The sequence below is a fragment of the Oncorhynchus kisutch genome, linkage group LG2 (genome assembly GCF_002021735.2).
Source record: "Oncorhynchus kisutch isolate 150728-3 linkage group LG2, Okis_V2, whole genome shotgun sequence".
Lineage (NCBI taxonomy): Eukaryota > Metazoa > Chordata > Actinopteri > Salmoniformes > Salmonidae > Oncorhynchus > Oncorhynchus kisutch.
In genome coordinates, this window is record NC_034175.2 from 55,041,050 (window position 1) to 55,053,982 (window position 12,933).

A 12,933-nucleotide genomic window follows, 5' to 3' on the forward strand; every position below is an offset into this window, starting at 1 on the left:
AAGACATCATTTACTATGGAAATGTTAGATTGTCCAATGTTTAAACAATGTGGGTTGTCAATTGAATAATAATTATATGCTTCTAAATCTCTTTTCATCACACTTACTCTCGGCTACATGGCAAGGCTTGGGCTCCTCGATGAAGAACAAGTTGTCCAGTTTCTTTACTGGTGCTGCTGTTGATTCCTCTTCAGCGGGTTTAGGTGCTGCTTTGGATTTCTCTGCAATAAAGCATAATTCAAGAAGTCTGTTATAAAAACCATAATCATTCATTCATGCCAGCTGATTCCACAAGTTATTGGATATGACTTGAATCAAATTATGGTCCAGAAGATGTACCTTTGATTGTCACTTTGGCCTTGCAGAATTCACTACCAGCTTCATTGGTAGCCTTGCAGAGATAGTCCCCTGCATCATTCTTTGATACGCGCATGACCTCCAAAGAGGCAACGTCATCGGCAAAAATGATTTTAGTGCTGGAAGTGTTTTTCAAGTCTTTTCTGTCCTTCATCCACTGAATCTTCATAGGAGGGGATCCATGGACATGACAGCTAAGATGCAGGTTCTCTCCCTCGGTCAGCGTGGCAGGTTTGAGAGTGGGATCAAATGTAGGGGGCTTCTTGTGTTCTGGGAAAATAGGTAAGAGTCATGGAAAAACATACATGGGACACATAGTAGAGATGCATACAAAAGTTATGTACATCTCGTTTTCTATGGAGAAACACAATAAAATAATATTAATATTATTATTAATATAGTAATATTAATATGGACCTACCAGTTATGGTAACTGTCACTTCGCAAGAGGCAGTGCCAGCTTCATTGGTGGCTTTGCAGGTATACCTGCCACAGTCTGAGACTTCGGAGCTCTTGATACACAACACAGCCACATTGCTCTTGAAGGACATGTCATAGTGATCAGAGCTGTGCCTCTCAATGTCATCTTTGTACCAATTGATGGTCATGGGCTGAGAACCAGACAAACGTGCCTCTATTTTCACCATCTTGCCCTCTGTATCCTCAAGGGTCTCTGTGGGCTTTTTGGTGAAGGTAGGTGGGATTTTGCGCTCTGAAAATAAAAACAAAAGAATGAATGGTTTCTGAAACAAGATTGCAGTGGTCATGTTAGGTGTCACGTAAGCAAACAAAGTACTATACCAAAAATGTCTCTCAAGAAACTAAATGTCTCTCAAGGACTAAAATTGGGTGCCAGTGGGCCAAATACCTTTGACAGTAATTTCAGTGGAACAAGAGTCCTTTCCAATGTCATTAGTGGCATGGCAAAAGTAGCGGCCAGAGTCTGCTTTAGCTGCTTTCAATATAGTAAGGTGTGGGGTGTTATCCACGCAGGACATCTTGTAATTTCCTCCTGATCGAATATCTTTGTGATCCTTTGACCAAGTGACTTTTATTGGCAAAGATCCAGTCATGTGGCATTCCAATTCCACACTATCACCCACTGAAATGTCCACCATGGGTGACAGCTTTTTATCAAAGACAGGGGGATATCTTGGCTCTAAAAGTTCAATGATGGGAAAGAGGTGGAACATACAGCATACTTTGAAATGAAAGCATTGACATTGTACAATATGACATGGTACTAATACAGAACATGCACTGTCTCTCAGTCAGCAAGCAAAAAACTACTTCTTTGAAGAAAAACCGACCGACCTTGAAGAGTGAGTTTGGCTCTGCAGGATGCAGTCCCAACGCTGTTGGTAGCAACACAAGTGTATTCCCCAGAGTGTCTCATTTCACCTCTGGTTATTTTTAGGGCAGCAGTGTTATCATCATAACTCATGGTATAGTCGGTGGATTTCAGAGTTTCACCGTCTTTAAACCAAGAGACCTCAATGGGCGAGGAGCCTGCCACGCGGCACTCGAATTTGACTTCCATTCCTTCAGTCTGTTGAAGACTGGTTATTTTCTTGGGGAAGGTAGGTGGCGTTTTTGCCTCTGAAAATAGGATAGTTCAACAAACAATATAATACTAATCGTTAATTTCAGAAACAATGATGCAGAGTCAAAACGGAATATCTCCAGATTAAAAAGAGAACATTCCTAAATAAAAGATGGCGGGCATCACCTTGGACAGAGAGGCGGCAAGTGGATGAGGCTGTTCCTATGTTGTTTTCTGCTTTGCATGTGTATTCACCAATATCAGCCTTGGTTGCTTTGCTCAGTTTCAAGCAAGCAATTCCTTTGGAATATTCTATTTTGCAAGTGGGGCTGGACCTCACTTTTCCGTCAGCCTTAAACCAAGCCACCTTTATTTCAGGGGTTCCGCCCACATGGCATTTCAAACAAACTGCATCACCAGCAGTCACTTCCATTGGCTCCAAATTCTCAATGAAATAAGGTGGTTCTAAAGTGACAGATATAAAGCATTAAATCAGAAACATGCACATCAGATATATACAGTATAGGACAATCCCAATACATTACCAGATCAACTTAGGTAAACTAACCTAAGATGGACACTTGTGCTTTGCAGGTATCCTTTCCAGCATCATTGGAAACTTCACAAGCGTATTCCCCACTTGCTTCCTTATCATCAGTGTTTAAACACTCCAGGATGCAGGAGGTCTCAGTGGTAGTGACATTGTGCTTATAAGAAGAATATAGCTGTTTTCCGTCCTTATACCAGGTGACAAATATCTTTGGGGTTCCAGAGTATGTGCACTCAAGTACCAATGATTTACCCTTTTCAACAGAATGGTCCTTCAGCTTCTTAACAAAGCGCGCAGGTTCTGAGTTAAATCATACAGAAGTTTGTTAGTCCACATACTGATTAATTATGTTTTAATTCTGTTAATAAAATCTGTAATAATACAAAATTATATTATTGACCAACCTTTCACAGACAGGTTAACTGGGCAACTTTCCTTCCCAGCATCATTAATAATCTGGCATGTATACTCTCCAGCGTGGGATTTGTCAATTTTGAATAGCTCCATTGTAGCTGTACTGTCCCGCAGAGCAATTTCATAGCCTTTTCCAGACAAAATTTCCTTGGTGCCTCTGAACCACTTCAGTTTCAGTGGGGCACTTCCTTTGACAATTGCTGAGAACAAAACATTTGTGCCAGGCATTGCTTCCAATGGCTGAGGTGGCATCACGAAAGAAGGAGGTTCTAAATACAAAAAATACATACTTTTAGCTTGCCGACATCTAACATTAAATCAGTCACTTCACAAAGCAATAGTCATTATGAAGGCCAAAAGTGTACTGTAGATTCAAACCTCCTATTTACTGACCTTTCACAATGAAAGAGGCACTGGTCTCATTGGTTCCTGCCTTGTTTACAGCTTTGCATTTATACACTCCAGAGTCTGACAACTTAAGAGTGGGCACTTTGAGCATGCAGGTGTTGTCACTGAATGTAATCTCATAGTTTGGTCCAGTTTTGATCTCCTCTCCATCATGGTACCAGGTAATGGTGAAAGGTGCGGAACCAGAGACTTTGCAGTCCATTTCACCAGCTTTTCCAACAATAGGTTGATAATCCTTCAATTTCCTTGTAAATGTTGGAGGTATAGTTTTATCTGTTATAGAAGGACATGGTTAGTAACCAGTGCATTAGGAAAAACACTAGGCAATTAGGCAAATGTCATACTATACTGTGTATAGGAAGTGGCCACCAACCTAGTACAGTGAGGTTTAATTTGGTGAGATCACTGCCAACCTCATTTTTGACCTCAAATGTATATTCTCCTGTGTCAACTTTTTCTGCAGACAAAACTTTCAAGCTGGAGATCATCTTTGAGAATGAGATTTTGTACTTCTGTCCAGAGGAGAGTTCGACTCCATCCTTAAACCATTTTGGTTTCAGCTCTGGTGTCCCCGACACTTTGACTTCTAGAGCTGCAATATCACCTGCAGTCACACTGAAAGACTCTGGTCTCTCTACAACTTTAGCTGGTTCTGAAAATAAGGAACATGAAAAGAGGTGTGCTTACAGAAACGGAATAATTTTAAAAAGCAGTGACTGGGGGGGAAACTAAGCGAATTAAGAAAGAAAATTGAATTGTACAAACCTAATACAGTCAAGTTAGCAAAACATTCCACAACTCCGGCATCATTTCTGAGTTGGCAGGTGTATTTGCCCATTGCCAGTAAATCTGCTTTAAAGACTTTAAGAGTGACCTGGTTGTTGTCAAAGGTAATTTTCCGGTTGTCACCATCTCTGAGAATGTGATCCTTATCCTGTACCCAAGACGCGGTCATTGGCTGAGAGCCTTTGACATTGGCCGTCAGGGTGACTTCTTCACCCAATATACATGTCATATTCAACAATTTCTTCACAAACGTTGGTGGTTCTGAGAGAGGACAAACACGGTGAGGAGAAAAAAACATAATGAGGGAGTAGTTCATGGTTAAAAGCTGGAACATCAATTATCGAAATAAATTTAAAAAAATACCCACAGATGATGCAATTCTACTAACCTCTGAGTTGAATTGTAGTACGGCATGTTTCATATCCTACACTGTTTGATGCCTTGCACTCATACTCTCCAACATCTGAGGCTTCCAATCCAATTATATGAAGAGTGGCAGAGGTACCCTCATTCACCATCTTATATTTCCTACTTTCTTTTAGTGGTGTTTTATCTTTGGACCAGGTAATCTCAAAGGGTGCTGTGCCAATTATCTCACAGTGTAGGCTAGCATCCTTTCCTTTCATTCCTTCAATTGGCTGAGGTACTTTGAGGAAAGATGGTGGGTCTACAAAACATTGAGAATCGTTAAGAAGCAGCTCTCTTTGTTACATGCAGCAAAGCCTCAAATTCATACTGACGTAATAACACCAACAGACACTATACTAATATTAGATTATTATGGAATATATAATGTAATTTGGAAAATATCAAAACCCAATGTCATTGATCACTGGCTAACCTTTGACTGTAAGAGTTGTGCTGCAGCTTATGCTTCCAGCTTCGTTGGTTGCTTCACAAGTGTAGACTCCATTGTCTTCAAATCTTGTGGTGTGCAGCTCAAGGACTGCCATTGAGTCAACAAATGAAGTTCTATAGTTGTCACCTTCTGTGATCTTAGTGTCATTTTTGAACCATTGCATTCGCAGAGAGGGCGCACCCGTAACTTTGCATTCAAGACGGAGTGGCTCGCACTTCTTCACAAACTTTGTGACTGGCAATTTCAGCACAAATTCAGGAGGTTCTGCAAAGCCAAAATATAGCAAAATTAGGTTATTGAAGCACATGCAACTTGACAAAGTGAAATAATATGAGGCTTGGAATGAACTGCAAAAAGAGGTGATTTGATGACTTGATGGATCTGTTAAGGATTAAAGCCAAGATGAATTTGAAAAGGGAAATGGGAAGCATGATACATGGTGGACAAACAGTTGTTGATGTGATGGAGGTGTTGGTGAAGGTGCTATGAACTGCTGAAGGAACTGTGAAAAGGAGGTGCTGGAGGAGCTGTGAAAATGCAAAACAATTGAGCACAGATAAAAGCATTCGAGGACAGATGGAACGATGGAAGCCAATCGAGGAAAGATGGAAGCCAAGGCAAGAGTTTAAATAAGAGCATGTTCCAACCTTTTACTGTTAAATTGGCACTACATCTTTCAGTGCCGGCATCATTGCTAACTTGACAAGAGTAAACTCCACTCTGCAAAACTCCAACTGAGTAAAGATCTAAGAAGCAAGATAATCCTTCCAGTCCGGTAAAACATGATGGTCCAGTGATTAATTCAGTGTCATCCTTGAACCATTTCACTGCGAAAGGAGGTGTTCCTTTAAACGTGCTCTTAAATCGCACGTTGGAGTTAGGAAGGGCTGCCTGGGGCTCAGGCAGCAGCACAAAGCTTGGCGGCTCTAAAGATGCATTTGAAAAGAAACAATAGCAACCAAGTTAATCAGCTGGCCTGACCCTTTCACGAGAGAAAAATATGAATTTGATATAAATGTTATAAATTCTGACCTTTCACCCTTAGTGCCCCACTACATTCAACGCTTCCTGCTGTATTTGTTAGTTTGCAAGAGTAAGTGCCGGCATCAACTCTCTCTAACTGTTCGATTTCCAAAGACACAGAATTGTCTTGACGAACAAGTTTATATTTTCCACCAACGGAAATGTTGTTTCCATCTTTCTGCCATTCCACAGTAATGGGAAGGGACCCAGATATTTTGCAGCCAATTTGAACAAATGTTCCCAATATTTCCTGTATTTCACTCATTGGTTTGGTGAAGCTTGGGGGAATAGTTTGTTCTGTTTTCACAAGAGCAACAACAAAACAGTCAAAACCATATGCATTACATATCATGTAATAACCAGTATACTACCACACTAATTTGTTTCAATACAAGATTTTGCACTGACCTAGTACAATCAACTTGACTTTGCAACTGCAGGTATCAATGTGGTTTGAGACCTCAAATTGATAGTTGCCTGCATCCTCCTTTTGTGCAGTCTGAATTTTAAGGCTACTAAGGTTGTTCTCAAAGCTAAGTTTGTGCTGTGGACTTGACTTGAGCTCTTTGCCATCTTTGGTCCACTTCACTTTGAGCTCCGGACTGCCTGCCACTTTGCACTCTAAACTGACTGGATCCCCAATAGTTACTTTCATCACTTCTGGTTTCTCTGTAATCTGAGGTGGTTCTAAAATGCATAGAAATATAAATATTCTGTTAAAATCCATACATTTCAAAGACAGACCTGACCAAAATTAAAACAAATATCTAGCTAGCATACTAAAAGAAAAGACAAACCTTGCACCATGAGGGTTGCAAAGCACTTGTCCTGTCCAGCATCATTTGCCACCTGGCAGGTATATTTCCCACTGTGATGGGCCTCACAGACCGGAATCCTTAGAGTTGCCACATTATTCTCAAATGTCCGTTCAATTTTAGGATCTTCCAAGATCCAGTTCTCATCTCTTTGCCATTGCACAGACAGAGATGGTGACCCAGTGACAACACACTGAAATTCAGCCGATTTGCCCAAAACAGTGGCTACATTTTCAATTTTCTTCACAAATGATGGTCGATCTAACATCAAACCAAGGAACAATTATTAGTTATTTAAAGTAAGAATGTGTTGTCATCATGGAAGTTACGTAATCTATCACAAGAGTATATGTTTTAAGTAACTAACCTTTTATACGAAGTGTAGTTCTACAAGAACAACTTCCAACCTCATTTGAGACGGTACACTGGTATTCACCAACATCTACACCATCACATTTCTGTATCTCAAGATTCAGAATGTCCTGTACTTGAGAGAAACTGTGCTTTGTGCTGGATTTAATTTCCTTTAAATCCTTATGCCACATGACCTCAAACGGACCTGTGCCAATGACTTGGCACTCTAAAGAGGCATTTGAGCCCTTCACAATATCCGCAGTTGATAACTGTTTAACAAAGGATGGTGGCTCTGAGGTAGAGAAAAAAGACAATTAACTCAATGAAGTCTGAATCATATAAAAGTTTGAAAATATAAAATTATTCCTAAAAAGACTAAACCAACCTTTCACTTTCAATTCCATATTGCAGCTTTCACTGCCGGCTTCATTACGGGCCTCACAATAGTATATTCCACTGTCCTTAGTATCAGCACCACAAATATCTAGGGTTACTATGTTGTTATCAAAGAACATCTTGTATTTGTCACTAGGACTTATCTCGTTCCCATCTCTGAACCAGTATATATCAATCTCTGGAGTTCCAGTCACCTGGCATTCAAATGTTTTACTCTGCCCAGGTTTCACCACTGACACACCGTCAGGTTTTCGTGTGAACTTTGGAGGCTCTATATAAAATAAAGTAAACATAATAAGTATAGCAGAGGTCCAATTCAAAAACAAACGTCAAGAAGGTAAAGAATAACAGACAATAAGAACCTTTGACAAAGAGCATTGCTTGGCAAGCATCAGAGCCCACGTCATTATTAATTTCGCAGATATAGTCTCCAGAGTCTAATGCCTTGGCAAAGAACAGCTCCAGCGATGTAGAGGTGTTGTCTTTAGTCACAGAGCAATCAGAGCCGGATGAGATCTCCTTCTTGTCTTTAAACCATTTAATGGTCAAGGGTGGCGTGCCAGACAAAAGGACATTAAATTGAACCTTTGATCCAGGCAAAACATCCATTGATTCAGGCCTTTCTAAAACTAATGGTGGTTCTGTTGAGAAAATGGGGAATGCATGTTTCAAGTTAAAAGTCAAAAAATGTCTGAAGCCAAAGAGAGCCAAAGATACAGCAATATAGAAGACAAAAAAATGGTTATCCAAACCTTTTACAATTAAGGCCCCAGAACACTGGTCCTTGCCTGCCTTATTAGTAGCAATACAGGTATAACTACCACTGTCTGCACTGTCAAGACGACTTATTTCCAGAAAAGCTGTGTTTTCAAAGAATGTGCATTTGTGCTTATCATCCGTCTTGATCTCTTTCTCATCTTTGTACCAGAGTACAGATATGGGCAGAGAGCCAGACAAAAGGCACTCCAAGTGGGCAAATGATCCTTTGATACTCTCTGTTTTCTTCAGTTTCCTTGTGAAAGATGGTTTTATGATTTGATCTAGCATAGATTAAAAAAAGAAAGTAATGAGAATGCTGTCAAAACAGGAATACCTGTAAAAAAAAATAAAAAATTATAAAAAATATGTATAAATGAGCTGACCTAGAACAGAAACTGTAGCTTCACAGGTACTGCTTCCAACGTCATTGGAAACCTCAAAGTTGTAATCTCCACTGTCGCTTTTTTCTGTACGGAGAATGTTTAGTACAGAGCTCTTATCTGTGCTCTGTACTTTGTATCTATGACCTGATGTCAGCTCTCTTCCATCCTTCAGCCATTTGACTTTGAGCACCCTGGTTCCTGAGAACCGGCACTGAAGTGTAGCGGGATCCCCCATTGTAACACTGACAGATTTAGCCTGTTCAGTAATATTCGCTGGTTCTGTGATAAACATAACATTCAACAATGAGTTTTTAACATCAGAATATAAAATCCAAACCCAAGTAGCAATTTGAAAAATGTCCTGATAAATATCAACCAACCAACCTTTGACTACCAATAACGCAGAGCATTTCTGATTGCCAGCTTCATTTTTGGCCTGACAAGTATATTTCCCAGCATGTTTGGTTTGAATATTTGAAATACGCAGCAGTGCTGTCCTGTCTTCAACGGACATCTGTGCATGCTCACCATCTTTGACCTCATGGTCATCCTTCAGCCATGACACAGTCATAGGTAGTGATCCTTTCAGAGTACACTGCATAGAAATCTCACTGCCAACTAGGGAATTCACATTCTCTATCTTTTTCACAAACGATGGCGGTTCTAAAGGTGGAAAAGCATACAACCTTTCAACTGAAAGTCTACAGAAATGAACAGATACATATATTTAAAAAGGTTTTCACACCAACCTTTCAGTGTCATCTCACAATCACAAGATGACTTCCCAACTTCATTTTCTACTGTACACTGATATTTTCCAGCATCTCCGGCTTCAATTGCCAGGATCTGGAGGGTAACTATGTCATCCTTCACGACTATCTTATGTCTTTTATCATTTCTGATCGCCTTTGTGTTTTTGTAAAATGATACGTTGAATGGAGCAGAGCCTGCAAGCTTTCCTTCCAGCATAATATCAGATCCTTTGATAACTTCTTTGGATTCAAAGGTCCTTGTAAATATTGGAGGTTCTAAAAGAAGATGGCAATCAAGTCAGAAAACAATCAACAGAAATCGAAATGGATTAATCGAGAAAAAGAACTCAGTATGCGGAATACTCAACACACCTTTAACTGTAACTGTGCTGCCGCTGTGGTCACTACCAGCATCACTTGATGCCACACAAACATAATTTCCACTATCATCAACAGAGCAGTTGACAAACTCCAATGAGGCAACTGAATTGGTGACAGCCATTTTGTATTTCTCCTTTTGTGTTATCTCAATCTCATTCTTGAACCACTTAAAACTGATCTCAGGGGTGCCAGTTGCTTTACACTCCAGCTTTACAGCACTTCCTTCCACTGCTAGTTTCGTAGAGTCAAGCTTCACCACAAACATTGGAGGTTCTAAAAAAGAGTTTGACATTGATTATCAGTCAAGGAAACAAACATTGATGCAAGAACAGAAGAACAACAAATGCACATTGAGCAGGGTATATGTAAGAAGGTCACCTTTCACAAACAAGACAGCAGTGCACGCCATCTTTCCAGCGTCATTGGCCACTTGGCATGTGTAATTAGCTGAGTCACTGGGTTTTACTGAGTGAAGTTCCAAAAAACTTAAGGAGGTCTCCTTCTTGATAAAAAATGTGCCTCCACTTGATATCTCCTTGTCGTCTCTGAACCACTTGATCATAAGAGGAGCTGTTCCAGTGAAAGCACACTTCAAGACAACAGTAGATCCTGGTATGACATCTTGGTTGTCAGGTTTCAATGTGAAGACTGGAGGTTCTAAAATTCATTAAAAGGACAAAATATTTATTTTTCATCATCATATTACCCCAAGAAAACGCCATAGGCCTACTTCAATTAGAAGTAAAAACATAGGGCTAAAGAATTACTTAAACTTTATAAACCTTTGACATATAAGGTTCCACTGCTTTCTTCAGATCCAGCCGAATTTGTTGCCCGGCATGTGTACACTCCAGCATCAACCTTTTCCAATGTAGTAATTTTCAGTGCAGCTGAGTTGTCTTTGATTTCAGGTAAATATCTATCTCCGAACTTAATTTCTTTATCGTCTTTGAACCAAGACAGAGTCATAGGCTGGGATCCAGATACTTTGCAATCCATTGAAATATCGTTACCCATAATTCCATCAAGTCTTTTCAGAGACCTTGTAAAAGAGGGTGGTATGATACGATCTGTTTTGGAAAGAAAAAGTTAAGTCATACTGTACATTGCAAGTTCAAATATATGTCATGAAAACAAACTTTTAAAAGTAGAGAAGAAGAAAAGCTAACCCAGCACAGTAATAGAGCATGAGCACCGGTCCTTTCCAACACGGTTGGACACTTCCATTGTGTATTCGGAAGAGTCTACTTTTTCAGACGCAAGAATCTTTAAGACAGCAATATTATCTTTCAGAGTTATTTTATATTTTCGACTCCCTTTCATCTCCTTTCCATCCTGGAACCATTTCACTTTAAGTTCTGGGCTTCCAGCGATTTTGCATTCCAAGGTTGCAGATTCCCCTGAAGTCACATTGATGGATTCTGCTTTCTCTAAGATTCTAGCAGGTTCTATATTAAAGTACAATTAATTAGATTGAGGTGTCACAAGAGTATAATGTGTTTATATGCAAAAATACATAAACATGTGTAAATGTTTAATTTAAATCTTCAACTCTAACCTTGAACTGTTAGAGTGGCTTCACATTTGTTTTGTCCAGCCTCATTCTCTGCTTGGCAAGTGTACTTGCCACCATGGTTAATGGCAACAGTTGTTATTGACAAAATAGCAATGTTGTTCTCAAATGTCATTTTGATATTTGGATCATCATCTCTCAACATTTCAGTGTCCTTTATCCATTTGACGGAAATGGGGGGTGAGCCTTTCAATGTGCCCTGCAGTTTCACAGAATCTCCCAATGTTGCTGTAATGGTTTCAATCTTCTTTGCAAATGTTGGTGGTTCTATACAAAACATATTATAAAATCAATGAACCGTGTTCTTTAGAAAATATACGGTATTTAGATAAATCAATTTGAGTTATTTTAATTTATCAACAATACTAACCTTTTAGTTTGGCCAGTGCCTTAGTGGTGATTTTACCAACATCATTAGCTATGCAGCACTGATAATCGCCAATGTCTGCACTTTCAAATGAGCAGAACTCCAAACGAGCAATGGACTCCTGAGAGACGATCTTGTACTTTTTATCTGTGTTGACGACTGGTTTCTTATTCTTCAACCAGGTGATTTCAAATGGAGCTGTTCCTTTAATTTCACATTCGAGTACAGCAGGAGTTCCCTTCACTGCCTCAACCATTTGCAATTCTTTTCGAAGGGAAGGGGGCTCTAAGAGTAGAGATCAGATTAAATTATACAACTATCTGTTCAATTTTTGAAATAATTGTAAGTAAAGAATGGTGACAAACCTTTTACAGATAACTCAGTGCTGCAGCTCTCACTACCAGCTTCGTTTGACACCTCACAAGTGTAGTTTCCGCTGTCTAACACGTTTACATCGATTATTTCCAAAGTTGCAAGACCAGCCTTGAAAGTGATTTTATATTTATCTCCATCACTGAGCTCCTTGTCATTCAAAAACCAGGAAGCTTTGAGTTCAGCTGATCCTTTGACTGTGCACTGCATCCGAGCAGCTATGCCCTGCTTCCACATTAGTTTTGGTTCCATTTTCTTAACAAAGGTAGGGGGCTCTGAAATAAGTTTTGGATTGCAAAACAGCAAATGTGTTGTCAAACAAGAATCAATACAAAAGAGAAGAGTTCAAGAAGGAGAAAATAAGAAGACATACAGAAGCTTCATAGCATTAGTGGCTGTTTCAAAGAGGACTCAACAGCTGTTTTTTTACAATGAGTTCCTAGTAAGCAGATCTGTAAGTGCACAAACGCTGTGTTAATACAGAAAATCTACTTAAAGACCTTACCTTGTACCGTCAACGTGGTAGGACAAGTTGCACTCCCAGCATCATTTGAAGCTGTACATACATATTTCCCTGAATCTTTCAGTTTTGCTTTTGTAATTTCAAGAACGACAACCTTGTCTTCAAAAGATTGTTTACAATCCATTGTTTGATGAAGCTTTTTGCCATCTTTCATCCAGGTGATGGACACTCCAGTGTCCTCATCCACTTGACCTTCGAGCCGCAGTGTGTTACCAACGGCTGAAGACACCGAGACCTCAAAGGTCTTTATGAAACTGGGTTTGTTGATAACCCTCAACTCTGAACTGCATGTAACAGTACCAACACTGTTCGATGCTT

The 12,933-nt window shown here is 39.7% G+C and overlaps 1 protein-coding gene across 20 annotated transcripts in view; it reads right to left on the minus strand.

Annotated features, from left to right (window-relative positions):
• The window catches only part of ttn.2 (titin, tandem duplicate 2), a 179,903-nt gene that overhangs the window by 122,388 nt on the left and 44,582 nt on the right, over positions 1–12,933 (minus strand). For 18 of the 20 annotated variants that reach the window (XM_031797649.1, XM_031797733.1, XM_031797659.1 and 15 more), the window contains 13 exons: positions 4,900–5,181; positions 4,447–4,725; positions 4,038–4,319; positions 3,646–3,924; positions 3,258–3,545; positions 2,855–3,133; positions 2,469–2,750; positions 2,087–2,365; positions 1,672–1,956; positions 1,226–1,516; positions 779–1,069; positions 340–627; positions 108–221 (listed from right to left, as the gene is read on the minus strand). In XM_031797649.1, coding sequence (XP_031653509.1) covers positions 108–221; positions 340–627; positions 779–1,069; positions 1,226–1,516; positions 1,672–1,956; positions 2,087–2,365; positions 2,469–2,750; positions 2,855–3,133; positions 3,258–3,545; positions 3,646–3,924; positions 4,038–4,319; positions 4,447–4,725; positions 4,900–5,181 — 3,519 coding nt within the window. Of the gene's footprint in view, positions 1–107; positions 222–339; positions 628–778; positions 1,070–1,225; positions 1,517–1,671; positions 1,957–2,086; positions 2,366–2,468; positions 2,751–2,854; positions 3,134–3,257; positions 3,546–3,645; positions 3,925–4,037; positions 4,320–4,446; positions 4,726–4,899; positions 5,182–5,564; positions 5,839–12,933 lie in introns of those variants that run through there. The other 2 variants (XM_031797737.1, XM_031797718.1) reach the window with 2 other exon arrangements.